The sequence below is a fragment of the Podospora anserina genome, chromosome 5 (genome assembly GCF_000226545.1).
Source record: "Podospora anserina S mat+ genomic DNA chromosome 5, supercontig 1".
Lineage (NCBI taxonomy): Eukaryota > Fungi > Ascomycota > Sordariomycetes > Sordariales > Podosporaceae > Podospora > Podospora anserina.
Window position 1 is genome coordinate 278224 of NW_001914837.1, and position 27186 is coordinate 305409.

The 27186-nt window shown below is 53.5% G+C and overlaps 11 protein-coding genes across 11 annotated transcripts; 5 read left to right on the top strand and 6 right to left on the bottom strand.

Annotated features, from left to right (window-relative positions):
• Window positions 1–90: 90 nt before the first annotated feature.
• Window positions 91–2085, bottom strand: PODANS_5_2230 (uncharacterized protein; the record flags this gene model as incomplete). Its single annotated transcript, XM_001904064.1, has 1 exon — window positions 91–2085. The coding sequence occupies one exon, from the start codon at window positions 2083–2085 to the stop codon at window positions 91–93; it is 1995 nt and encodes a 664-aa protein (XP_001904099.1).
• Window positions 2086–2516: 431 nt separating this feature from the next.
• Window positions 2517–4026, bottom strand: PODANS_5_2220 (uncharacterized protein; the record flags this gene model as incomplete). The annotated part of the gene is made up of 4 exons (XM_001904065.1): window positions 2517–2668; window positions 2718–3050; window positions 3124–3291; window positions 3366–4026. 4 exons carry the CDS (start codon window positions 4024–4026, stop codon window positions 2517–2519), a joined length of 1314 nt encoding a protein of 437 aa, XP_001904100.1.
• Window positions 4027–4053: 27 nt separating this feature from the next.
• PODANS_5_2210 (uncharacterized protein) lies at window positions 4054–5364 on the top strand (the record flags this gene model as incomplete). Its single annotated transcript, XM_001904066.1, has 2 exons — window positions 4054–4143; window positions 4213–5364. The coding sequence occupies 2 exons, from the start codon at window positions 4054–4056 to the stop codon at window positions 5362–5364; spliced, it is 1242 nt and encodes a 413-aa protein (XP_001904101.1).
• A 329-nt stretch (window positions 5365–5693) lies between these two features.
• On the bottom strand, window positions 5694–6694 carry PODANS_5_2200 (uncharacterized protein; the record flags this gene model as incomplete). The annotated part of the gene is made up of 4 exons (XM_001904067.1): window positions 5694–5944; window positions 6004–6138; window positions 6195–6465; window positions 6539–6694. 4 exons carry the CDS (start codon window positions 6692–6694, stop codon window positions 5694–5696), a joined length of 813 nt encoding a protein of 270 aa, XP_001904102.1.
• A 4508-nt stretch (window positions 6695–11202) lies between these two features.
• Window positions 11203–14448, top strand: PODANS_5_2190 (uncharacterized protein; the record flags this gene model as incomplete). Its single annotated transcript, XM_001904068.1, has 1 exon — window positions 11203–14448. The coding sequence occupies one exon, from the start codon at window positions 11203–11205 to the stop codon at window positions 14446–14448; it is 3246 nt and encodes a 1081-aa protein (XP_001904103.1).
• Window positions 14449–15044: 596 nt separating this feature from the next.
• Window positions 15045–15509, bottom strand: PODANS_5_2180 (uncharacterized protein; the record flags this gene model as incomplete). Its single annotated transcript, XM_001904069.1, has 2 exons — window positions 15045–15095; window positions 15153–15509. 2 exons carry the CDS (start codon window positions 15507–15509, stop codon window positions 15045–15047), a joined length of 408 nt encoding a protein of 135 aa, XP_001904104.1.
• Window positions 15510–16081: 572 nt separating this feature from the next.
• On the top strand, window positions 16082–17483 carry PODANS_5_2170 (uncharacterized protein; the record flags this gene model as incomplete). Its single annotated transcript, XM_001904070.1, has 2 exons — window positions 16082–16495; window positions 16563–17483. The coding sequence occupies 2 exons, from the start codon at window positions 16082–16084 to the stop codon at window positions 17481–17483; spliced, it is 1335 nt and encodes a 444-aa protein (XP_001904105.1).
• Window positions 17484–19777: 2294 nt separating this feature from the next.
• On the top strand, window positions 19778–20140 carry PODANS_5_2160 (uncharacterized protein; the record flags this gene model as incomplete). The annotated part of the gene is made up of 1 exon (XM_001904071.1): window positions 19778–20140. The coding sequence occupies one exon, from the start codon at window positions 19778–19780 to the stop codon at window positions 20138–20140; it is 363 nt and encodes a 120-aa protein (XP_001904106.1).
• Window positions 20141–21213: 1073 nt separating this feature from the next.
• On the bottom strand, window positions 21214–21998 carry PODANS_5_2150 (uncharacterized protein; the record flags this gene model as incomplete). The annotated part of the gene is made up of 2 exons (XM_001904072.1): window positions 21214–21784; window positions 21844–21998. 2 exons carry the CDS (start codon window positions 21996–21998, stop codon window positions 21214–21216), a joined length of 726 nt encoding a protein of 241 aa, XP_001904107.1.
• Window positions 21999–22312: 314 nt separating this feature from the next.
• Window positions 22313–24557, bottom strand: PODANS_5_2140 (uncharacterized protein; the record flags this gene model as incomplete). The annotated part of the gene is made up of 2 exons (XM_001904073.1): window positions 22313–23707; window positions 23781–24557. 2 exons carry the CDS (start codon window positions 24555–24557, stop codon window positions 22313–22315), a joined length of 2172 nt encoding a protein of 723 aa, XP_001904108.1.
• A 758-nt stretch (window positions 24558–25315) lies between these two features.
• Window positions 25316–26758, top strand: PODANS_5_2130 (uncharacterized protein; the record flags this gene model as incomplete). The annotated part of the gene is made up of 1 exon (XM_001904074.1): window positions 25316–26758. A coding segment is annotated over one exon (1443 nt), but the record flags the coding sequence as incomplete, so codon positions are not given.
• Between the last annotated feature and the right edge of the window lie 428 nt (window positions 26759–27186).

Below are 27186 nucleotides of genomic sequence, written 5' to 3' on the forward strand. Positions count from 1 at the left end.
AGCCAGTCACCCAATGCCATATCCCTCCCCCATATTCCATATCATCCCACATTACATCCCTGCACCCACCCACCTCACCATTACACAAAATTAAAAGTTATAGTACCTCGGCTCATCAAACACATGATACCGGTGCCCCCTAACTCCCTCTCCTCTAAACATCCTCGGGAACCTCCACCCCTCTGGCACCTCATGCTCCTCCACCCGTCTATCCCTTACATCCTCCGGCACACCCCAAGCAAACTTGCTGTCCTCCTCCGAGTTGGGAACCACAAACTTGGCCACCTGCAACTCGGTATCGGTGATGGTGCTCCTGCTCACACGGGCATAACCCGTCCTCCGGAGACCCTTGAACAAGATGTACTCGCACCAGCGGTCCCAGTCCGTCTTGTCCACGTCGTGCATGCCGCTCACGTCGGAGACATACGTGTTGTAATTGCCCTTGAGGGGCTCCGTGACGAGGTAAGACAACAAAACGCTGGGGCGGTTGGTGCTGCCCATGAGCTTGGAGAGATATTCTGACTGGAGACGACGGTCCTCGGGGTCCTCTTCCTGGCCAGAGTGGAAGACAAAGACGTCGACGAGGGTTCCGTAGACGTCAAGAGTGGCGTGAATGGCAGGAGCCAGCTCGCCGACCGGGCTGGGAAGGAGGTGATGGGTTGAGTTGACGATGGGGAACTTGGACAACAGAGCCGCGCCCCAGGTGTGCTTGTTGGGACCCGGACCATAGTCGACGTACATTCCAAGGTCTTCAGCAAGGAACTGAGTGGTGTCACGGTTGCCCATGATGACGCGCTGCAGATCAGACTCCAACAAACCAATCACATCAACCTCCATCTCCTTGATAAGATCGCGCATGCGATACTCGGAAGACCACATGTCGTTGTCGAGAGAGAAGTGAATCGTCCAGATGCCAGCCGTGAAAAGGCGGTCCTTGGCGTGGTAAGGCTTGTAGTCGTTGGTAGGGAAGCGCAGGAAGTTGGCGGAGAGGAACAAGAGGTTGAGAACACCAAGAACGCCAAAATGATACTTCCTGTGGTGAGTGTTGACAGGACGGATGACACCAACCTTTTTCTTGCTGCTGCTGTTGTTTTTGGCCTGGTGGGAAATGAGATCAAAGAGCCCAATGCCGAGTGCCAGCATCATGGTGATCATGATCCAGTCAGTATGCTCCCGAACCAGCGGGCCACCAGGCACAAAGGCATAGGCGACAACCCAGACGTGGAAGAGAACCAAGAAATTGTAAATGAGGAAGCCGAGACCAAAAGTGGCCGCAGGGCTCTTCTTGGCAGCGTTGCCAATCATGGGAACAGCGATGGCCATGAGGTAGGCAGCCAAAGTCAAGCCACCGTAGTAACCACGCCATTGCTCATAGAGAGTAAGGTAGGCAGCACCAATGCAGCCCAGACCGTATGCAGTCCAGCTCGTGGCAAAACCAGGTCGGAGGACGCCGATGAGAATACCAGCAGTCATGGCAGCGATTGTGTACCAGCCATGGACATTGGAAACAGGTCCTCGGATCGGATAACCATCCCAAACCCAGAGGATCATGGTGCTGGTGTCAGAGAGAAGGGAATGCAGACCGAAGAACAGACCGCCAATTCCGATAGCAGACAGAACAGACGATCCACTCTTCTTCCCGGTCGTGTTGCCACCCTGGTGAGGGCCACGGCGAGTGAACCTCAGGGCGGCAAGAATAGCAAGGAAGAGACCAGTGGCGTTCCAGCCACCGTTCTCAGCATGCATGATGGGCCAGATGGGATTGTTTGTGTACCAAGCAAACTTGGCAACAGACGACATGAGCAGACCAATGGTCCACGCAAGGATGCGAGCCTCAAGTCTGGTGGGCTGCACAGAGTCCGAATACCAGGTAGCAGCCCAGCTGAGACAACCCATGGAGACGCCAAAGCCAACAGTAAAGAGCCGGTAAACAGGGTCCTTGACCAGATAGGCGAGAAGGCCAGCGAGTGACAGAAGGTGAGTAATGCGCTGGTTGCTAACGATGAAAGAGCGCAACGGCCTGATGGCAAGCAGGAAAGGCGAAATAGTGGTCATGACGAGGGCCTCATAGCCGGAGATGCCCATGTGCCACAAGGGAAAGTCTATCGACGTGTCAGCTACATGGTTAGTACCAAAATCTTCCAAAAGTACTTACACCAGATGACCACACCCAAGCTGGTCAAGATGGACCAGAACACAAACTGTCATTGGTTAGATGGGCACTCATAAGCGCATTGTGGACACCACTTACGCCATGGTAAACATCAGCCGCAATGTCGAGGAACTCGCCAAAGCGGAATCCGGCAGAATAGACACCACCAGTGGCCTGTTCCTTCCTAGGCGCATTGTTAGCTTACGGTGGGGGCTGACCGGTACATAAGACAGGCTTACTCCTTTTCAAGCACAGCAGTGGGCACAGAAGAGTGGTTGACTCTGCTAACTGTTTTAGAACCAGCCTTTTGACATAACATTTGGTCTTGGATATTGTACAAGCCCATTGCACAAATGGGTTGAGGCTATCTTGGGAGCCATTGGACGTACCCCTTGCTCGCGCCCTTCACATCCCGGATTGTGATCTCGAGCGAGTCAAAGTCCAGAGCAGTCACGGCGTCAAAGGACACATCGAGGACAATCAAGGCCCATTCGAAGAAAGCGTAGATGGTGTACGCTACACGTGTTAGTGTCAGACATTTCCGTTCCGATTGGACATGACCTACCTCCCGCAACACGGTGAACCTTGTGTTGGATGAAAAAGTACACCAACGGCACCAGAGTACCGAAGAAAGCGCCCGCAATGTATTTCCTGTACTTGATCGCTTTTGTATTCGGGGGACTGAGCGCAATGCAGCCGGTTGTCCACGGAATCGTAAAGACAATGTACGAGATCATAAGAATATCGTGCCAGTCATGGTCGTCGGTAGACGTGATGTAAGTCCACCCGCCGCATGTGAGAGTTCGGATGATGCCGGACCATCCGATCAGCTTCGGTAGCGTTCGGCCGGGCTTCGCGGTCAACAGATACCATAACCCGACGAGAGCAAATCGAGGACCTGATGGTGGTAGGCTCGGTGTCAGTGCCGAGCCGGACTGACCAGCCAAGGGAGAGAGACCGTGGGCACATACCGGAGGTAATGGCAATGAACAGCATGAAGATGGACCGTTCAGGATAACGGTCACCAATAGTGGCCGACACAGAAGGGAACCATTCTTGCGGATAGCCGTACCACTCGTTCTGGACAATCTTGTGGTAGTGAAGAGCAGACCCAATGACGAGGGCGCTCAAGAAAGCCACTGGGATCCGGAGGAGCCGGGAATGGTCAGCAAAAACAAATGCTCCGTCCGATAAGGTGAATCAGGTTACACACAGGAGGCAGCGACAGTGTGCGACCAGCTCACCCACTGGCCATTAAAAGAGAGGACGACGCCTGCGTCCTTGTCCTTGTAGGAGCGGGACGACGACGACACCATTGTGGCCGTGTCCGTGTCGACGCGGCGCGGGGTTCCGGACGAGGGTTCAAGCTCAGGCCAGGCCAAGGGCAGGGCAAGGGCAGAGGATCCGATAAGACGTGTGTTTGGTTGGGAGATTGGGATCAAGCGCTGGGATACATCGCCGTGGGGAGTAGCAGTCAGTGTCTGCAGAAAAGAACAGATGGAGGAGAAGCGAAGAAAAGTCACAGCTTGGTCTTGGCCCAACAGTTGCTGTGCATCGAGAGACGAAGGGAAGGATCGAATTGGACGGGATGGCGAGACAACACCAAGAGCGCCAGAAACCTCGGCGCGATCCGCATTCAGAGAAATCCACAGGCGCCAAGCCGTTGACCCGACTGCATGGCCCCTGCAGCCTCGGTGAGCCTCGGTGAGCCACAGGCAGAGCCCAGGTGAACAGGGCCCCACTAAAAAGTTCAACACCAGCCCACGGCAACAAGCTTCCACCATTCCATTTCTCAGAACATCTCCAAGCTTTGCGTAATCCACCCAGCACTGCAACTGCACCGTCGTTTCCTTATCGCAACCAACCCAGCGCATTTCAGACCTGTTTTATAATCCATAACCATGGGTGGCGCCGCAGAAAAGGCCCGCTTCTACCTCGAGCGAGCAGCTCCCGAGCTCCGCGAGTTTGAAGAAAAAGAGATCTTCACCAAGGTACATCCCCCCGTCGCCTCTAGCTCTGTCGCTCTCTTTTCAATGCGCTGACCTCCCAAACTCCAGGAGGAAATCCGCTCCCTCGTCGTCAAACGCTCCGACTACGAGCACCTCATCCTCTCCCCTGGTACCAAACCAACCGACTTCCTCTCCTACATCTCCTGGGAAACCTCCCTCGACCGCCTCCGCGCCAAACGCTGCGCCCGCCTCAAAATCCGCAACTCCTCCTCCCACGCCTCCCAGGCACGCACCTTCAACATTTTCGAGCGCGCCGTCAACAAGCACCCGGGCTCCCTGCAGCTCTGGTTCGCCTACCTCGACTTCGCCGCCAGCGTCAAGGCCACAAAACGATGGAACCGCATCGCTACCCGTGCCATCCGCCTTCACCCGTCCGAGTCATCTCTTTGGGCTCTGGCTGGCCGTAGAGCCGCTAAGGCGGGGGATATGGAAAAAGCCCGGGCGCATTACTTGAGAGGGTGCCGGTTTTGCACCACGGAGCCAGACCTTTGGGTGGAGTACGCCAGGTGTGAGATGGAGTGGCTGCAGAAGATTGAGGCGAAGAAGGCTGGGAAGGGGGTTAGAAAGGGGGTTAATCCTGTCGAGGCGATCAAGGACACGGAAACGCTGCAAGAGGGGGATGTTATCGAATTTGACGAGGAGGATAGCGAGGATGAGGACATGGACGGCGAGTTGATGCTTCCTGATCCGGATGCCGAGGGTGCGGATGGGAAGCCAAAGAAGAAGAAGGTCATGACAGAGGAGGAGACCAGGAAGATTGAGCAGAGCCCTGCGCTGAGTGGAGCGATACCAATGGCCATCTTCGACATAGCACGGAAGCAACAGTTCTTCGGGGCGAGGGCGGCCGAGATGTTTTTCGACATGTTTGCGCAGTTTGGCGGGGTGTCATCGCAGGAGAGGATTGTGGGGCATGTGCTGGGTGCGATGCAGGAGCTGTATCCTGGCCATGCTTGCACTGTCAGCTGCTGGATTAGACAGCCGGTTGTGGGTGTGAACGCGTTGAGTGTGGAGTTCCCCAAGGCGCTCAGGGAAGTGCTGGCGAGGCTGAAGAAGGGTCTGGAAGAGACAAACGACAAGAAGGCATTGGTAGAAAAGATGGTGAGCTGGTTCGACGGGGTTTTGGCCGTCGACGGATTGGACGAGGGGATTAAGATGGTGTTGCAGCACACAAAGGGGTCGTTGGAACAGCAGGTTGCGAATTGATACCCAGATAACATGATTAATGGAATTACAACTAGAGGTCGATGTCTTTACCGGAGTAAGGGTCATAATTTTCGCGCTCAAACTGTTCTGCCTCGTACCCCGCAAGCAACTTTCGGTCGATGACTATGTCAGGGTCTGGAAGCTGGGGGTCATTATCGTCAGCATGATTCCACCCGTAATCATTACAGTAATCTGGTTCCGCCTCCCACAGCACGACTGACTATCCGCCAACAGCCATATCCGATGGTGTGAACCGAGGGGTGGCACATCCGCCGAATCATGGGTCCGAAGATCGACTGGTGTTTCACCATGCAAGAGAAGCTACGGCCTCACCTTCTCTCGGCAACCGCCATAAGAAACTTCCACTCGGAAGCCGAGACCTTGCTGACGCTCAGCCTCGACTGCTTGATCATTTGCATCTTGTCCAACGGCCCCCCGGGCGCGCCCAGTTCTTTGAGTTCTTTCAGCGTAATCGGCTTGTTGAACTTTTCGTGGAATTTGACGTGAACAACGCTCCATTTGGGGTCGGAGGGCTTGGACTTTGGGTCGTAGTATGGCGCTTTGGGGTCGTGAGCAGACACTATCCAACACGTTAGTAAAGAGACCCTCGATAGAACACATTTGCCGTGAGCAACCTACGATCAGGCGAGTGCTCCTTTACAATCTCCATCGTCCCCACGATCCCGGGCTCCTTGCAGTTGGAGTGGTAAAAGAAGGCCAAGTCACCCTTCTTCATGGCTCGAAGGTTGTTGCGGGCGGCGTAATTGCGGATACCTGGTGAGATGTTAGAAGGAGAATAAGTGGGAGACAACGGGAAGAGACCAGCATACCATCCCACGGCTCCGGCTCTGTCTTGGCCGCCAGGTCGTCAATCGAAAATTTGACATCAACACCGTTCTCATACCGAGACTCGGGCTCGGCTTTGAGAAGCCAATAGTTCTTTTCTTCGGACTCATCCGGGGCAGGAGAGGGTGAAGCTTCTTCAACCTCCTCCCTTTTGACGGCCTTTTTGGTTGCTTTTTTGGCTGGTGGTGAGGACTTATTAACCACAGGCTCTGTTTCCTGTTTTGAGGTCCTTGATTTCTTGGTGGATGGCTCGTCCTGAGCAGGATGTGAGCACGTTTGTGGTCCACTGATGATCAGATAATCTCAAGCCGAGAAGGAAACCACGTACCTCTTCAGTTTTGATATCTGCCTTTGAGGCCTTCTCATTCTTCACAGCTTTGGGCTCAGTCTCATCCTCCGTCCTTTGCAGACGCATTGAACGCCGGCGCGGCTCAGGAGCTGCCACGGCTGGCTTTTCGGCATGGGTAGACTTTCTCTTCGGCATTTTGGATGCTGCTGACGCAAACCGGACGGCTGAAAAACCTGAAATATTCACTTTGGTTGTATGTGATGAAGGGGGACGGTCAGATCTGATTGCAAATTTACATGGTCGTTGAGAGAGACTAGGCCCCTGCCAAGCCAAGGATAGCCACCAGGGAGCGCACGCGACACGCGACGTTGCCCAGCCCTTTGGAACCATGGACTTTTGCTCCACGAACTTACCGATCTCTTAGTTTATGCTTGATTTATATTCTGAAAGTCATTTGGTATTGAGAACTCATAACCAAATGACATGGCCACTCAATATTCTAGGTAATGGTGGGTGCGAATTGATCTGGCTGGTTTTGATGATGAAGGGTTGCCCTCCACAGAGCGGGTCTTGACGCCCGGATGGGACTCCCGAAGAGGATCCCCGACACCATCGGCCCGGGCCGAATTCAATCCCCGGGCATTGGGAGTCCGCGATATCTTGAGGAAGAGGAGAATTTTCTCCGGCAAGGTACATGCCTCAAATACTTTTATGAAATACCTGACATTTTCCTCGCTGGAAATGATCGTGTTCCCAATGACAACAGGTACCCGCCGCTGCCCATGCCCAAGGCAAAGTGACAATGATATTGTGAATCTGGGGTTGTTCTGCAGTGGGTAATCACGTCCCCTGGGCCACAAGTCCACAGAGCAAGCAAGGCAGGCAATCACGTCCTCTGAGGGGTTCCAGGAACGAAGTGCCGACGTGGGATCTGACGTGTCGTCAAAGAGGCGGATGTCACCAATGGAATGCATTCCCCCACGGATGGGAACAGCTGGTAAAGCGAGCCCATCGTTGCTTTTCGCTAGGTGCCCCCGGGCACTCCGGTTATTTGGACAGAATCAACAGTCGTCGAGATGAAATATCAGGATGGTCGATATACTGTTTGTATCATCACCACGACTTTGTTTCATCCAAGTTCTTCCGCTTGGGTCGACTTTTTCCCTGTTTCCCTGATGAGCACAAATCATTGCTTGAGCATTAGTTCACAAGCCCTGCGATATTGACTTGGTGAGTTGGTGAGTTGGTGACTTGACAGGTGTGGCTGCCCGAAGGCTTGGTTGTGGCCCTTGACGGCAGATAAGAATGAGCACCTCGCGGACAAAGCAGATCTTCCAGATTCGATATTCGACGAGTGCCTTGCGTGCGTAGAGAGCCCTGGTCTTCCTACATCGCCGCGCTGTGGTTGTTTGGATGGCACGATGGCTGGACACAGCGGCCGGAGAGCAGGGGTCCGTGGAGGATTGACTTAACAAGCGGCCGGGGTTGATTGATCACCATTGCTGCCGAGCACACCAGGCCCTACCATTACCATACAACAGTGATTTCGGGCCACAAATCTTTGATGGAAATCAAGGACAAATAGAAGTGGTGAATAAGGCCACGAAACATAGCAGGTCGGCCAGTGGGTATAAATGTGGTGGTAAGCGTGCCATGACCCAAGAAGCACCTCAACCAAACCGGATGTGGGGGAGGGGGCGAGGAGGGGGGAAAAGCCACGGGGGACTACGAAGAGCCAAAAAAAAGAGCACTTTGACGAGTCAACAACATATGTAGTGTACCACCTCGCTGGAAAGAGAAACAATACAAGGCACGGGAGCGCAATCTTTGTGACTGTGGACATGCAATCAAGACGCAGTAAGGAAAAAGTTCGGAGTGGATGGGGACAGGCTGCCCGGATCTACCGTCAAGGAGAAGAGGGGAGGGGGAACTTGGAATGGGAAAGGGGGGGTCAGGTAGGTAGGTGGTGACGACCAAGAATCACATCAACGCTATGGACACCCACGCCCGGCCACAATCTGTGTCTTGCTCTTGTGCCTCGTGGGAAACACAAAAAAAAGACGGAAGAACGGAGGACGAGGACGGGGACGAGGACTGGGACAGAGGTACCAAAAGCATTTGAGTTTGGCTGGGCTGGGGTGGTGGAGGTGTTCGATGCCCTGTCAAATGGTCTGCTGGTCGGAGAATTTTTAGTGCCTGGCTGTAAAAGTGACTTTGGTGCTGAAGGTCAACCGACAATAAAATGGCCAACTGCCCACCTCCCCCCTTCGTTTCCTTTCCTGCTTCATTTCCTGTCTCATTTTTGCCCTTTTTTTCTTCCCCTTCCCACCGTCTGGATTGTTTTACAGCGTTGTTGCTGATTCTGCTGCCATATGAACAAGGCGTTGCTATCATTCTTCAAGTCCCTTTGCCCCAGAACGGACCCAGCGCTGTTAGTGCAAACGGCCAGTGGGAGCAGCACAAGAATAACAAGATGACAACGACAACATTTCCAGCGACACGTGGGGGATTTGGGAAACTGAGGGAGAGGGAATGAGAAACAATTTCATCATCACCAGATTCTCGACTACGACCAGCACTGGATGGATTGACGAGGATGGGCTCATTAGGGGTGGGAGGACCACCCAGGGCGGGCAGGCCAGGATCACCTCCACGACCCCAATCCACTTCGCTCAAAGCCGGGGCCCTGGGAAACGGCCTGAATGAGACGGGACTGGCCATCAACATGCGACAATCTCCTCTGCTGGCAGTTCGACAACTGCAAGAGAGAAAGGGAATGAGCATGGCTGTTGTCATTTTCAGGCTGGAATGTGCGACAAAAACAGGCACCAGACGACTGCTGGGCCAAGTCCAAGTCATGCGGTGATTATCGGCGGGGCAGCAATGCGGGAGGTGCGGCGGTCTGTCGGCGGTCAAGCGAGTCGCCAAATCTAGGCGCCGGTACATCTTGGGCGTCGGCAATGAGGACTCTTTCAATTCTGGCGACACTCTTCATACGGATTTCTCCTCACTTGTGTGACTTTTTTTCCGTCACCGAGTGCTGCTCTTTGAGTTTGACTGTGGAGCGATTGGCTGCTGGTCGGGTCAAAGCCCATCCACCCATTATCAGCATCTCTGTCCCATCATTATCAAGACTTCAACGCCACCCATCCACCACTCTGTCACCGGGTCGGCTACCCCTGAGTATAAAGGGACATGGCTGCCCATCGGAAAACATGCCCATTCATTTCTACTTCATCTTCCTCGAGCTCGCTCCCGCAACAACCATGGCACGAGCATCGTGAGACCCTTCCCAGGATGTCAAGATCACCATGAGCACACAGCAAGAACACCCTCACCTCCTATTCTGGCTTTCGAAAAGTGTGACGCTTTGTTGGATATCGGACGGCCAGAATTTCCCTGGTTTCTGAAGCCAAGGATTATCACTTTCGATGCATAAGGCGTCTCTGTTCATGACCTTGTCAGAACCGCTGACAGGGCTGTGGGGTGCCATTGGAAAACGCTGGCCATGTTGGTGAACGGCCAGAGCGTCAGAGGCTCAGACAGAGCCTTTGGTGGAAACACACGGTGCACGGGCCACTGTTTTGGATGTCGCGCCTTATCTGTGGCTCTGATTGGTCATAGAGAGCGGGAGGGACCCGCAAGACTAGGCCGTTTCAGGAGGGCCCCAAGGTTTGTCCGGCTGAAAAGCAACCAGCGTTCCTTTTCGCGGCGTGCGCTCTGTCACAGCACAGCACCACTGGACAGTGGACATCCGACAAGCACGCGCGACCTGGGTACTGAGGTAAGACCTGCCCTTTTGTTTCCCTCATCCACCCTATCCACCCCCGGCCTGCCGATTCGTTTCCGAACCTTATAGCAGAAGCCCGACGAGTGCCTTTTCCACGCCTCGAGCTGCAGGTCTGGCAAAAGCCGGGACTTCGTGGTGGTGACTGTGGAAGTCTCGAGGTTTGGGTGACCACCCGAGAGGCGCTGACGGCGAAAAATTCTCGCGGCTCCAGCATCAACCTCCGGACTCCTAGTTTCGAGTACGTCAAACCTTGGCCGTATGGCCTCCACTTTCTCATTCCTTCCCCGTGTCCCGGTGTCCGCCTGGCGGTTGCTGCTCGGGCAGGTGGTCCTGCTTGGAGCCGGCGGTTGTTTGGCTTTCCGGAGCCCGGTTGCTGGCTCCCGGCGGTGCTCCCGAATCGGCATCCATCCATCGCATTTGCGACAGCGGCAGCTCAGGCCGTCGCAAGAAGTTTGCGACTCCGGGCAGGCTCTGTCCTGGGGTTTTTTTTTTCTGCTGCTGCCACCCTCTGCTGTTCCCTCTGTGGCCCTGTTGCTGCTCGCTTGGGTGGACCCAGCACCACTTCCCCCCGGGCTGCCGCACCACACGCAAGCAGCAGAGCCCTGCACCCAGCGCCAGCCAGAATCCGGTGTCCCTGCCCCGTTTTAACCCACTGCACACACACACTCCTCTGCCATACCCGACCACCCACCGCGACGCGACTGATACTTGCTCCATCGCGACAAGTCTCTGCCGTGCGACTCTGCATCTTTATTCCATCGTTTCCCTTTGACTGGCACGTGCTTTTATCGAATTACGTCGTCGCTAACCGCCGGTCGCAAAGGGTTTTCATTGAAGCTGATGGGTGCGACTCTCCCGTCCTCGTTGCCGTAACCACCTTCCCCCCGAGCCCCCATCACACATCGCGACCGCCATGAGTTGGATAAACGACGGCGCTGTTCCCTCTCACAATGGCAACGGCTTTGCGATCGCCGACCCGGCTGCTGTTGCCGGCGTCATGATGGACCCTTCGGCCTTTATGGGAAATCCCGCCCAATTCAACCCGCAGTTCGCGAACCCCCAGCAACTCGCCATGCAGAATACCCCGATGCGCAATGCCTCGCCGTCCTTTCCGAACGCGATGTATCAGACCAACTCAGTCATCCCATCGAAACGGGCTCGTCCCAGAGAAGATAGCATCGGACAGTCACCGCGACAGGCACCCGGCATGCTGCCAACCTCACGCGCCGAGACACCCCAGCAGTCGCCGTTCCCGGGCTATCAACCACCAGGCATGGCGCAACAACAAGGTGGCCAGCCGTCCCCATACCCTCATCTTCAGCAAAACGGCTCGGCCAATGCTACTCCGTCTCCCATAATGAGCAACCAGATGCGGCCAGGCAGTGTGCCACAGAGGGTGTCGACCGCATCTCCCCATCCATTCTCGCCTGCCGCGCAACAATTCCCACAGACGTCGCCGGTTCCATCTGAGCACGGAGGAAACCCACAGGCTTTTATGCAACAGAATGCTTTTCCACAAGGCTTTAATCCTCAATTCACGGCCCAATCTCCTGCGAGGCCGTCGCCGTCGCCCAATCCCATGGGAAACCCCATGATGGCTCAGCACATGACCCAGATGCAAGGTCAGCTTCCCCAGCAAATACAACAGATGCCTCAGCAAATGCAAAATCCAATGGCGGGTCAGATGCAAAACATGATGCTGCAGCAACAGATGGGCCAAGGGCGCGGCGCAATGGATCCCCAAAAACAGCAGCAACTTCTGTATCAAATGCAGATGCAGCAGCAGCGGTCACTACAACAGCAAATCAATGCTCAGAACATGATGCAAATTGCTCCAAACGCAAACTTGACACCGGCTCAAATCCAAGCCCAAGCTCACGTCCAGGCTCAAGTTCAGCACCAAGCTCAGCAGAGGAATATGATGGCCGGCAGACCAGGTGTTCCGAACGGACAAATGCCACCAGGAGGAATGAGGCCCCAACAAGGCATACCGGCACAACAGTTTTTGAGGCAGGTTCCTCCAGCCCAGTTTCTAAATCAACTCCGCGCCTTTTTTGCCTCGAGCGGTCAGGTGATGGACCAAACGCTTCCCACCATTGGGAACCAGCCTATCGATCTACAAGCTTTGTTCCACGCAGTCATGAAATTTGGAGGATACCGCGCCGTCACACAATCAAATGGTTGGGTCCAGGTATCCATGGCCCTGAATATACACCCGCAGCAAGTACCGGCGGCACCCTCCCACTTCAAAGCAATCTACGAGCGGTGGCTGTTCAAGTATGAGGAAATGGTCAAGATGCGCATGCAGCAGGGAGGGATGCAGAAGGCTCCGCAGATGGCCCCAGGAACGCCTACTAAGATTATGCCTCCTGGCCAGATGCCGGGGCAGATGATGCAGCCCGGTCAGCCATCACCACTCCAGCAAGGTCCGATGCCGTCGCCAGCCAAGCCTCCGGGTGGACAGCAAGCCGGCATGAACGGTTTCCCGGTTCACGGTCAACAGCCCATGATGCCCAGCCAGACCCACCAACAGCGCCACAGCTTGTCCAGAAGCATACAGGCCACGCCCACGAATGAGGACTTTTCTATGCAGTCTCCTGCCCAAGGAAAACCTGGCAGCATGTCTGTCCCCGGCTCGGCGCAGGCAGAAAATCAGGGAATGGCTGAGGAATTGGCGGGCACCGCCAAGTTTGCCGCCCCCTTTGCCACGAATCCCGAGGAGTACATGCCGTCTTCTCGGGAACACATATCATATGGAGGAGTTGACGGTAGCCTGATGAAGGTTGGCGAGCAGCTCCAAAACGCCAGGATCGACCTGCCAGCTGCCTATGAACTCGGGAATGTCGATCTCCATGCCATCACCAAGAGTCTCCAAAGCGGCATTCATGGCGAAGTTCGGCTTGCCCTCGATGTCCTTGCAAGGATTACGGCCAGTGACTTCCACTCTTTCGCGCCGACCAACACTATCCCGATCCCTCAAATTGAACTCAAGTTCTGCCCCGAGCTGGTAGAGGCGCTGGTGGACTGCGCAGAAGAGCAGATCGAGCTACTCGCCGAAAGTTCGGAGGAGGCGTCCAACGAGATTGTTATTTCGCCCTATGAGGATATTGTCCGGGCTTGTCGCATCGATAGGCTTGCCGTCAAGAGCATCCCGGTCCATGGTTCCTCGGAGTATGACCTTGAGCGTGCGGCTGACAGGCTCATATGCATCACAACTATCTTCCGCAACATGTCCTGGCGCGATGATAACCATCCGGCTCTCGCCGATGAAGCCGTCATCAAGTTGTTGTGCGTGGTCATTAGATACATGGGAACACGCGAAATGCTGCTTCGGAGCAACACAAACACATTGGATATCATGAAGGATCTGGTCACACTACTCAGCAACATTGCTGGTGCGATTGAAATACCAGGGCGAGAACAGGCCTTTTGCTTGTTGCAATTTCTGCTCGCCTTTGCACCCAATCCACCCCCGACGATGGTGAACGGCAAGCTGTACTTTTCAGTCTACGACCCTCGGTCGCACCCCTATCTCCCACACGCCGTTGATTCGCTGACCAAACTACTCGCGCGGGACGAACCGAATCGGACACACTACACGGCCATCTTCACGAATGAGTCTATGCTCAACACGTCTCCGCCCTGCGAACTGCTCACCAGAGCCTTTGCGCTTGCTATCGCCCCTATTCCCGACTGCACCAAGGAACCTCGCCACCCGTTGCCCCCGCTCGTCGAGGTTCGGAAACCCATCATCATGCAAGGTCTCCTCGCTGCCGACATTATGGCAGGGCTGGCGCCGGAGTTTGACAGCGGAGTGGCGCGATCATGGCTGGCCTCGGGCAATGGGTTTGCGCAGAACTTGTATGCGCTCGTCCGGCAAATCAGCAGTCTGTACGAAAGCCAGGTTATGAAGCCAGGGCGTGGCCCGCCAAAGCGAGATGCCGAGCTCGTCTACATCTCGTCGGTCGGCATCAACTTGATCAGGAGGTTGTGCGAGAAGGCTAGGGACCCCCACCGCCCAGCAGGTGAGAGCGGTATTCCGCCCGAGATCCTGCCGGCGAGGGAAAGTGTCTTGCAGGCTCTGCAGATGCATGCCAGGGAATGGACCGTGGAAGGGATGTTGACTGACTTGGTCGCGTATGCCCGCCTGGTCCGCTGAAGCATCCTCATTGGGTAGTTTTCTGTATATGTTGTTGTAACCTATCAACCCTTTCTTGAAAAGTATGTTGTTCATGGCGGTACTCTTTTTTTGGCGTTAGTTTAGCGAGCGAGCGTGGTTTTGGGCGCTTGGGTCATGGTTGAGTGGCTCATCTGGATAGAAAGAGAGATCTTGTTTTGCGTCTATATGTGAGGGGGGTCTTGGACAGCGACTTTTCGACAGGGGCAGCCAACGATTGGTATGATATGTGTTGTATGGATCTTTATTTCGGTGTGATTTGGAAAAAAAGGATAGGTGTGGTAGGACTGGTTAAGGGGCGGTTTACATAGGTAGTCACAGTATTGAAACTGTGAGGCGTATTGAACATTTTGTCGCTTTGTTTGCATGTCGTACTACTATCGTCCCGTCGATCGATGTTCGGCAGTGTGTTGCAGCAAAATTCGGTCACTGACCGATCTTGAGGTTCAATGGACCCTAGATTGTATCATACAACTACCGTCGTCCTCCAGCGTGGGGGTATATCATTTTCCATCTCCAGAACTGCATCTTGGCCTCCTGATATCATACACGGCCTCCCGTCTCCCGGCATTCACCCATTACAACCCCCTCTCCTCCAGGAAAGCAACAATCTCTGACCTATGGTGCCCCTATTTCCCTCAGCATCAGCGTTCCCATACTCGTCTTCTTGTCGGATGCAAACTCACCCGAACTTCCACATGCCCCGTCAAACTGTTGACTTTGATGTCGTTTGGCGACAGATTCAGCGCCTTGGCAAGCTCCTGCTTGAAGGCTATCCTGTTCCCCTCGATCTTTTTGATGATTGTGAGCTTGAAATTGCCGCCGCGCTTGGCGTCCTGGTAGACGGAGTAGTTGTTTGTGCGGGAGCGGCCGAGGGCGAAGGGGAAGTATGTCTTTTGGCTTTGTCTTGGGAGGGATTGTGGTGGGGATGGGGAGGGTTTTTGGGGTTGGTTGGGAGCTGTGGAAAGGAACTGTCTGAGGAGGGGCGTGAGGGTTGGTTGTTGCCGGAGGAGGCGGGAGGGGAGGAGGGTTGGTCGAAGCATTGTGATGTTGTGGTGTTGTTGTTTCTGGTGAGGCACACTCGGGGAGGTGATTCGGGTGGGCGGGTTAAGCAAGGTCAACGGACCGGATTGTGGTGGTGGTGGTCGTCGCAAGTGGCTGTCGTACTGATGCTATCTCGAAGCTCTCTTCGCGACTGCTGCATCGAAAAATGGTCGGTGCTCGGCGGAACAAATGGCCGGCGGCCGCCAGCAACAGTTTGGAGGGAACACAGACATGGCGGGGGCATGTCAAAGCAAAAGCTTGAGGCGCACAGACCACATCTCTTCCCAATGCGGGTTGCCCACTGGAGGAGCATCGCACTTTGCAATTTTTGACCCCACCAAAGAGAGCGAAAGATACCCTCACTGAAAATTGGTCGGCTTTGTCAATTCGGCTCTTCTTTTCGCTCCCCCTGCCAGTACCCGACCACGTCCTCGTAGCCCCTCGATCGACCGACCGACCGAGACCTGCGATACGCCCCCCACCGACGGAATCGATTATTTTTCACGACTTCGTCACTCTCAACTCGGAGGATCTCATCACAATAACAACGACACCACAGCCCATCACCATCATGGCTTCCACCACCGCCAGCGGCGGGTCCGAGTACGACCTGCTCAACAAGCTCGCCCCCAACCTCGACCGCCACATGATCTTTCCCCTTCTCGAGTTCAGCGCCAGCCAGCTTGTTGACGAGGATGGACAGGTCAGGGATGAAGCCAAGGCGCGCCAGATCACACAGGCCAAGTTTGCGCTCACGAAGCGCACCAACATGACCGACTACGTCGCCAACCTGTACTGCGAGCTCGAAGGCCTCGACGAAGCCCCCGCCGAGTACACCGAGAGGAAAAAGCAGGTCTTCAGCCAGCTGGAGAAATACGAGCAACAGACCGCAAAGATCACAGAGCTCCTCGAGCGCGACGACGTTGTTAATGCCCTCCGAAGCGACAAGGTGGCCAACTTGGAGTTCTTGAAGCGGGAGCACGATGTAAGACTTGGTACTGTGCATATTGGAAAGGAAAGTTGTGGTGCTGACTAGAGTGGTTGGACAACAGGTCACCATCGACATGGTCAACGCCCTCTTCGACCTGGGCAACCTTCAGTATAGCTGCGGTAACTACGGTGATGCCACTGAGACCCTCTACCGCTTCCGCGTCCTTTCCACAGACAACGACAAGGTCGCCTACGCCACATGGGGTAGACTGGCTTGCGAGATCCTCACCATGAGCTGGGAGTCGGCGTTGGAGGAGGTTCAAAAGGTCCGCGAAGTTATCGACTCGAAGCTGTCGCAAAACCCCCTCGCCCAACTGCAACACCGGACTTCCCTCATCCACTGGGCTCTCTTCCCCCTCTTCAACTACGACAAGGCCCGTGAGCCCATCCTCGACCTCTTCTTCAACGCCGGATACATCAACACCATCCAGGCCAACTGCCCTTGGATCCTGCGCTACCTTGCCGTCGCTGTTATCACCAACCGCACCAAGGCTAAGAACATGGGGGTCCAGCAGAAGCAGATGAAGGACATTGTCCGCATCGTCAAGCAGGAGGCCTACGAGTACCAGGACCCCATTACCCGCTTTGTACACGCCCTGTGCATCGACTTCGATTTCGAGGAGGCCCAGCAACAGCTCGTCCTTGCTGAGGAGGTCCTCCGCGGCGACTTCTTCCTTCTTAACCATGCTGATGAGTTCGTCGACTCGGCCAGACATCTCATCTTTGAGAGCTACTGCAAGATCCACGCCCGTATTTCCCTTACCGACCTCAGCGCACGGTTGGGCCTCAACGCCGAGGCTGCCGAGAAGTGGATTGTCAACCTGATCCGCGACACCAGGTTGGACGCCAAGATTGACTACAAGGAGGGCACAGTCGTCATGAACCACCCACCGACCTCTGTCTACCAGCAGGTGATTGAGAAGACAAAGGGCGGTTTCTTCCGGACACAGGTTTTGACTTCCGCGGTTGGTGGCAGGTCATAAGGGAGAGGAGATGGTTGAGGATGTGCTTGCTGTAGAAGGAGATGCCGGGACCATGACATTTGCTATTGTTACCCCTTCACAAGAGAGAGAGAATGGGGGAACTTCTCTCATCATCCATCCGGAAAGCCGGAGAGAGAAGATGGGAGCTCCACGGGTTTGGCGGGTGCCGAGGCGGCGCGGCGTCAATCTAGACATTTCTGGGTGAGGAATAGGAGGAGACAAAGCAAAAATGGTTGATGTCTTTGCATTGCTCTCACGGTTTACCACAGTGGAATTGGAAGCGATGTAATATACCTCATTATCAGGCGTATTGACAAAAATGGCTTAATGGACTGTTTTGAATGAAGCTCTTCTGGTGTGTGGCCCTGTAACAAAAGCTCAAGGCTTGATGAGCAGCCCAGAAACGGTGTCATCTTTCTCATAGGAGCGAGCAAATGTCCAGGAGACAGACTTTCATGCCATCTCTGGGATATTTCGCTTCACTCCATCTGCCTCAGCCTTCCGTCAAGAAGAAGTGACATGACACCATTTCCCAGCGTCTCATTTCAGCACTTTCAACCGCCATAAAAACTGGCAGACCACCACTCGCCGGAGCCGGTCACATGAAGAGCGTTTGCCGCACTTGCTCACGCAGACCTGCATTTTCTTCTCGGCTCACTGTGCCAAGGCAGAGCCTGGTCTTCTCTACCGTACTTAGAAGAGTCTCGTGCCACGACGTGCTTCCCCTCTCTTCCTCTTCCTCCACCTTCATTGCCGGTTTCTCGGCGTCCTTGACTCTAGTCTTCCCAAGAGGCAAAAGGACTTCTAGAACATCATCGTCCCTTCAGACATCACAATGCCCCCTGAACGGCATTTCCGGGTTCAACTTTGGTACTGCGTAAGACCTTTTCCGTTCCAACCCTGCCCGTCGGGCGAATCTGCGGGTTTGACTTGGGGGTGATGCTAAAATAACCATAGCACCGATGCGGCGGAGGTCCTTATAACGAGCAAACACCTGTTTGTTTGGATCTTCACTGCCAGCATGTGGGGCCTTGCGAGCTGTGTATTGTTCAAAATGAATGGGTCCCTCGTTCCTGATCGTGAGGACTTGATGAAGGGCTTGTTTTGAGGAGGGCGTGTTGCTGGATTGTGTAGAGTGTTTGGAAAGATGTTTGTTGTGGTGTGAACGTGCGGGGACAGATCTCAGCTTTATGCATCACTGCATATTATTTGATGAGATGACCCTGTGAGATGTAGTCAGAAACTTGCGGATAGTTCCTCACTTGAAGAAATACACGATGATAGGCATCCAAGCATGCCACGTTTGGCTCTTCATGACAGTGGCTGCTGCTGCACAGCCATGCTTACCTACCTGCCTCACCGAATTGAGGCAAGCAGCGATCTTTCCGTGCAGCTTCCTGTTTCCATCCTTCTGCTCTGCTTTCCCCAACTTTCGGAAGGCACACTTTTCTCAACACTTGATCGATTCAAAAGCATTCTGCCTTCTGTCTTGCAGCCCAACCAGCCCTGTTTTGTCATGCCTCGCTCACAGATACGGAACGCGGTCAGGAGGTCAGTGAGAAAGGCCAAACCGGTACCTTCCGGTCGTCAAGGGGAGGGTGGTACGCCACCTGAGGAGGATAAGGGCGATGAAAACTACCAGTGTGGGGAGTATTGGTTTTGCGTACGTTTGTTTGTACAGGTTTTGCTGAGTGTATGCTAAGTTTGACTGGGGGTTTAGCACCGCTGTGGTGAGGGGCCGTATACGTTGTTTGAACGCGATTGTGAGAGCGGGGAGTGTGGGCATCATGCTCGGTGTTCGAAATGTCACGTTGAGTGGGGGTGTGCGTGAGTGTGGTGGGTGGTGGCTAATATGTGTGCCGTCGAGGTTGAAGAATTATCCCAAGTCTCAGTTTGCCGAAAACATAACATGTCGATTGAATGCAGGTACCAACTACAACTGGCCAAAGATCATATACTCTTCTCAAGTAAATATCTACCATGACGAATGGAAATCGCCCAAGGCAAATACTGAAACTTTGAGATGTGTTCTGCTGTTCTGAGGCAGAATTGGTAAACGGTATCTAGCAGTTTGGGGTGATCAGCTGATACTGAGCAAGTGGCTGTGGAAGACGCAGCTCTCGTGCCGCCCAACTCACTTCTCTTCCAATGGGAGTGCAAGAGATGCGATAGCAAATGGTGCGGAGATTCTCTGACCATCTCTTTTCGCGCTCAGGCTCTACTTTTTCATCCACATCACCGACGTCCAAAGTTCAACCTTTTCTCTCATTAGGAAGCCACGACAACGACCAGCGATGGCCGAAAGCCGACCTGTCACCCGGGATGAGTTCGAGATCGCGATTATGTGCGCCCTCCCGCTCGAAGCTGAAGCAGTGCTGTACCTTTTCGACGAGTTTTGGGATCGAGAGGGCGACCCCTACGGAAGATCACAACAAGACTCGAATGAATACAGGACAGGGAGAATTGGCCAAGATGATGTTTTCCTCGTTATTCTCGCTGGGATGGGCACTATAAACGCTGCCAATGCTGCCCGCGACCTCCTATCCAGCTATGTCAAAATCCGATTATGTCTTGTTGTGGGTATTTGCGGAGGTGTGCCATCACCCGAAGTTTCCGGACATGACGACGATATTCGATTGGGCGATGTTGTTATCTGATCATCAATAAATTTGTCTGAGCATCTAAAAAACAGCACGGTAAGCATGGAAGCGAAGTTGAGAAAACCATAATCGTCAGCAAGCGAATGTGACGATATGTATTCGCCAGCAGGCGAAGCCATAAAATACGTCATCACAAGCAGGCGAAGACATGATAAAAAGGGATCGTTAGCCAGCGAACCTAGCATAGTATCTCCATCCAAGCTTTGGTCTGGCAAATCTTTTAACTAGTGGCCCTCTTTGATCGAAAGATCTCCGACAGTAATTTCGTATCGATAGACTAGCGGATGATTTGGGGCTGGATAGAACATCCGTAATAGATAATCACGAGACTTTGATTCTTTCTAATCCGGAAGACGGTTTTCAGACGGTGGGGGACTATAGGTAAGCTTTCTAGGTAATTGTTAGGGTCTTGTTTTCTATCGAGCCCCTTCTTATCAACGGCAGACTGATAGCTGTCGGATTCAAAGCCACCCAAGCATATTAATTCTCTAATGCGCTGTCTCAATATTGCCAGTCAGTTCCAATCTCCCTCAAGTCCTCTATCAAAGCCGGCGGGTTATCCAGCCCGGCAAAGGTACCTCCAAAATCATGATCTGCCACGCTGTCAACATCTGATCTAGCATCAGCAGAACGGTTCCAAACACAAAGACTTACTTCGATACTCGGTAAGATTCCCAACCATTGCAATCACCTCCCGAGGCCAAAAAGCAGTGTTGTACTTGAAGAAGCTCACAAGAAGCGGCGCATCCGTCCTCGCCCGTCTCGGCACTCTTTCAAAGGCACCCGGATCTTGAGCGTAGATGTATATCGATGATCGAAATGTCCCCGTGAGGTAGTAGAGTGAAACACAACGCAACAATTCGTTTGTCGTTAATATGGATGGGGCTGTACCGGCTCTTGGGTCCGACCCTGTGAAGAATGTCAGTGATGTGCCAGCGGCCTGTGTCAGGGCTACCCTACAGTCAATGTACTTGTCGCCTATCCAGGCTAGTTGTCCTACAGGGTTGTCGTGTAGGGCCAAGCCAACTGTGTTGGGCTGTATGGCAGACGTGAGTTAGTTGTTGTAGAAGTCATCCAATAATGCAAGTTACCTTACTAACCTTGGTTGTCTGCATAACAAAATATCCCATACCATTGACACCCCATTCCACCGACCTTTGCAATTCGAATTGCTCCAGCGGCGAAAGAGAAATATTCCTCGCTGAAATCTCCTCAGGGGTAGTAGGATGAAAGAACATAAACACAAGATGGGCAGCTCTTGCTGTGGTGTTGAACTCATCGTACAAAGTAAACGAGATAGCCACGCCATGAGCAGTTCCGTGGACAGCGTAGGTTTCATAGCCAAGGACCTTCGTCATGAGCGTGTTGTACACACGTGCTGTGTCATCCAGTGTCCAATTTTGTGGCGGGGATGATGAGAATGCAAACCCGGGCAGTGAAGGGATGATGATGTCAAATGAGACATTTCTGCCGGTGGACGTTCTTGCTTGTTGGGTCAGATCTTTGATGATGGGTAGAAACTCTAGAAACGAGCCGGGCCAGCCATGGCATAGAAGCAATGGTATTGCGGTTGGGTCTTTGGACTTTTCGTGGATGAAGTGGATTTGGAGACCCTCAATTGTCACTGCGTAATGATGGAATCTTAAAAAAAAATAATGTGTCAGTCCATTGGGCTAGCTAGTTCTAGGAGACAGACATACTTGTTGATAGACGCTTGTTCTCGTTCCCAGTCAAAATCATGAAGCCATTCTTGCTTCAGTGCTTTGAGAGCGTCGAGATCAATCCCGAAGGAAGACCCAATCCCTGGATACTGCGGTTTCGCCGGAAGCTGTGTTGACCGGATGAGATCCAGCATGTGAGGAACATTCTTCGAAAGGTTTACCCGAAATGGTTTAACCTTGAAGGGAGCCGCAGGTGATGGGATCGTCAATGCCGGTGTAACAAGACCAAGCAGCGATGTCGTGAGGGTTACCAGTCTGAGCAGCATCATCTTGACGCTGTGGAACTTGTCTTTGCGCAAGCTGCATGAGAAAATGTCTTAGCTAAAGCAATGCAGCATTCTAATGTGACCCTTCTACCGTCTATCGCGTCTACCTATATCTCGGTGATTTCCAATTTTGGCCGTTTCCGCTGGTTGCCTGTGGTGTGTAACCAGCGGCTTATACGTCCTTATGCGGAGCCATTCACCTTTGATCGTCCGACCGCGAATTTCTCGCCCAACGTTACCCATGCGGCCACATAACTCAGAGTACGGAACGCTTTCGGATCAGCATGGTCGCCGAATCCCTTTTGCAGTGCATGCTCAACTGCGGCCCAGTTCACAAAGCCGAGGCCCTCAACTGCCTGTCTGGTCAGGAGGGTCTCAAACATGCGGTGCAAAGGACCCCCTTTAGGCCATTTGGTTGGTGCCAGGAAAGGGTGTTTTCTCCGTCGGTAAAGCTCATCAGTAATGAATGGCCTTACCGCCTCACGTAGAATCCATTTTTCAGTAAGACTGTGAAGACCAGAGCCGGCTGTCTTCCAAAGGGGACCCTGATTTTCTCCTTGCTTTGGCGTGGCTGTTTCGGCGGGATTGTACGATAGCTTAAGGCTGGGAGGAAGTCGGTTCACGTACTCGGCCAAGTGATGATCCAGGAAAGGGGTACGTGCCTCAACACTGTGTGCCATCTCTGTCCGGTCGCCCAGACACGACAAAAGGACATTGGCAAGACAGCTCTTATTCCACATGTACAGGGCAGTGTGCAGTGGGTGCCAGCGCCCTCGCATCTTGGCGCGAACAGAAGCTGGGTGTGATGTAATAAGCGTGGCCCGGCAGTCGAGGTCTTGGAACTTGGATTGGACCCAGGGTGCAAAGAGGCCCTGGGTGGGATGCCACGCCAGGATACTCTCAGCCATACCCCGGGCGTTCGCGTCGGAAAGCGAGGGGTGGTCGAGCCGGCCGTCGTACTGGTTAGCACCGATATTGCGCCAGATGGCTCTCATCTCGGCATCCGTGGTCTGTCTCATGGCCTCGCGAAGCTCGTTGTCAGAGCTGAGTGTCGTATCTGGCAGCGCGAGGTCTGGCTCGCAGAGAAACTCGGCAGGGAAGTAGGGATATCCAGCAAAATGCTCGTCGGCTCCTTCACCCGTGAGAACGACCTTGACACCATGATCTCGAGGTAGCGTAGACAAAGCAAACTTGGCCACAGTGTTGAGGTCGAAGTGGTGATGCTCGCAATGCCACACGGTGTCGGAAAAGTCGCTTGCCAGACGTGCCTCGTTGACATCGACTTTGATGGTTTCAACCCCAAGCCATTTTGCTGTTCTTTCTGCGATACTGGACTCGTCATAACCGGATTCTTCTGGGAATCGAACACTGAAGCAGGTGACTGGAGTGGTTGGTTCACGGTCTCCAATTTTTACATGCTCCGTCTTTGCCAGGTGGGTAACGATACCAGCGACAGCTGACGAGTCGATGCCACCAGACAGGTAAATGCCAACTGGGACATCAGCGCGCAGCCTAAGACGAATCGAATCGACCAGCCTTTCACGAACACCTTCGACCATCTCTTCAAGCGGCCTTGTCTCAACTTTGGTCTACCATGTGTTAGCACTATTCCCGCAAGAATGGCCAAGCGGCGATATCCTTGTTACTGACCTTATCTTCATACTCAGCGTCCCAGTATACTTGATCTTCGATCCCCTTCTCCTCTGTCACCTGAAGCCAATGCCCAGGAAGGACCTTGTGGACTCCCTTGAAGAGGGTCCTGTCGTCAAGCATCCACCCACCGCTGACGATAGCATCAACGTCCCACTCGGCCTTCCATCCCAGAGGCAAAAAAGCCTTGGCCTCTGAGGCGATCAAGAGTCGATCGTTCGACACAGTCCACACCAACGGCTTGATACCGAACCGATCGCGAGCAGCGATCACTCTTCTTTTCCCCTCACGACGATCATACAAGACGAATGCAAATTCTCCCCGCAAGTACTTGAAGAAATGAGGAGCGCCGTGGATCTTGTACAAGGCTACCACGAGTTCACTGTCGCTTTCTCCTCGAAATTGGTAGCCATGCTGCTCGCGACACTCCTCCCACAGTCTATCTTGGTCGTAGATCTCCCCGTTTACGACAGCATGGATGCTTCCATCATCACTGACAAGGGGTTGGGAGCCGCTGGGAGAAAGGTCGTTGATGGATAAGCGGCAGTGACCAAGGGCAATGCTGCTGTCTTGGCTGATCCAGACTCCGGCTTCATCTGGGCCACGATGATTCAGGATATCGATGGAGGACCGAAGTTGCTTTTCAATGGGACCAGCCGAGAACGTTGAGCCATTTGTCTGAGCTGAATTGTTTGCTGGAGGAGTTTGTTTGGCGACGGCAGGCTCTGAATCAAGCCTGCCTCGCGGGAGGGCAATGCTGGCTGTGATGCCGCACATCTTCAGACAAGGATGGTGGAAATCGTCAGGTATGATACCCTAGTTGGCTTTCGTGATGTATCAGTGTTTATGCTTTGTCGAAGTGTTGACTTTGGACAGCGAGAATGGCTTCTACAGCACCAGTGCATCAATCTAATCTGACCCAAAGATAACCTGGGCCTCTATTGATAACTTACATGGCTGTCGACTTACTAGTCGATGGTTAGTTTCCAGGTTCCTCATTTTAACTATCTCCGAATCAGTCAAGTTCGGCCCGGTGCCGTTTTTGGCCATGTAGCTGCTTCGCCCGCCGTTTTGATTCGCCACCACGTCAGTTTCACTACATCTGCCGCTGATCAACGGTAGACTGCATGCAGAAGAACTGTTTCACTCGACATCACCTTAGCAAAGTGACGATCACTAATTCTCTCTGCATCGCGAAAACACCACCACGATAGAGGCTACCGCCAAAGCTCCAGTCATGCAGCAGCAATTTCACCTCGGGACGCTCATTCAGGGGCATTGCCACGAGGTCGACATGTCCACGATGGAGACACTCGACGAGCTCAAAAGTGAATTGGGGAGGACTTTTGGATTTGTCGATGCAACGTGTGAGTCTTGCGGAATTACAGCAAGGGATAATGAGATGACTGCATGCTAATTAATGTTTCATTGCAGCGATCACCTTCTATAGCCCCACAATAGGAACGCTGACTTCTCTTGAAGAAGTCAAGTCTTGTGATGGCCCGGTGGAGCTACGAGGCTCCCAAGATTCATCGGTCCGCATTCCGCCCGGACCAAAGACGCTTCCCGTCGTCGGTAACCACTATGAGCTGTATCCCGACCCCCTTGGAAATTTCGACAGACTCTTTTCACGATATGGGCCCATGATCAAGACTGTAAACATGGGAACAACAACTTACCACACCAATGACCCAGAAATATCACGACACATTTTGCTCGAGGGAGAATTCTTCACCAAAGCAACATCCAACCCCTCGCACCCGTTGTACTACCTCAGCGAGCAGAATGCACTCTTCACCTGTGACACAGCATCCCCTGCCTTTGCCATCAGCCACAAATTTGTTCCACCCGCACTGTCACCCCGCGCCATAGCTCACCATGCACCACTCATCAGAGCAGCAGCGCGGGATATTTTCCCCGTCCTCGATGAGCTCTCCACCAAAGACCTTGCATTCAACGTCTATCAATACATGTTCAAAATGGGCGGCCAGGTTATTTGGCGTGTAGTAGCCGGGCAGGACCTGCAGCATTTCAAAGCGGTCAACACACCGCCGGCGTTACCAATCAGGCTGTTTGGGCAATATCTGCACCTCATGAAGAAAGTCTCGCTACGCCCCGCTTGGTACGGACGACTGCCGTTTGGGGATGCAGCCCGACTTCGTGCAGTGCGCGATGAACTTTGGGCGGAGATTGCCAGAGCCCTGAGGGAATGTGCTTCACCTGACGGGGAGACGCTGTCGCTATCAGATCCGACTGCGTCGTTGAAAGCGACATGTATTGCTGATTATCTCAGCCTGGTTAGAGACGACAAGGGCCAGGGACTACCTGAGGAGGTGCTTTTGGCCAACACTGTGGCGGTGCTGGGTGCTGGTTTCACTACCAGTGCCTCGCTACTGTCATGGAGTCTCTATGCGCTAGTAAAATATCCAGGCAATCAAGAGAGGCTCCTGCAAGAGCTAGTCGACCATGGGGCAGACAGCGAGAAGGACTGGACTTACGACCAGTTGCATGCCATGAAGTTTCTCGACTCCTTCATCAAAGAAACGCAACGGCTCCACAGTCCAAGTTTCCAGACAACGAGAAACGCAAAGAAGGATCTCATCTTGCCTGGTGGTTACTTCATCCCGGAGGGCTCCGTCGTCACGACGTGCTTTCCAAGCCTGCACAAGAATCCAGCTCACTGGGACAATCCATTGAAATTTGACCCAGACAGGTGGCTCGAGCAGGGGTTTGCTGCCCAGGCAGCTCGCAAGGGGCTTTACACACCCTTTGCTGCGGGTAAGAGAGGATGTGTGGGGTTTAATCTGGCACTGGCCGAGGTCAAGATGGTGTTGGCTGAATTGGTATACAACTACAAGTTTGAGGATGCGTCGCCGGAAGCTGTTGTTTATGACCCAGAGTTTCTGGTCACTCGGCCACTCAACTTCTATGCGAGTGCCACGAGGAGGACGGAATGGCCATCGAAGAGAGCTGAGTAATGAGGGTTTTATTTTTCTATCTTTCGAAGGGGCGTGTTTGCTTTCGTTGACTTCATGTTCATACTTGGTTTCTTTGTAATCATTGACATATTCGTCACACGAAGAGGGGCAGCCGCTACACTTGGGAAATATCATAGGTTAGCGAAGGCGTCAGAAAATGGAAGCTATTGTTTTTGAGTTCAAACAAATTATCTTGGAGATTTGCGTGTTGCTCTTCTCACCCACCAGCTCACCATTGTCCTTGGCACTGACCCCTGAGCTAGTTGAGGGGTTTGTTTACTTTCCCCCCTATCCACACCGACCCCTGAATGACTGCCCCACTTTTCCTCACACTCTTTTTCCTTGCCGGCGACGGCCGAATTCATCGGAATGTGGTGTGAAACTTTGGATCTGCTCGGGGAAGTGACAAATACAGATTCGGACCTTCG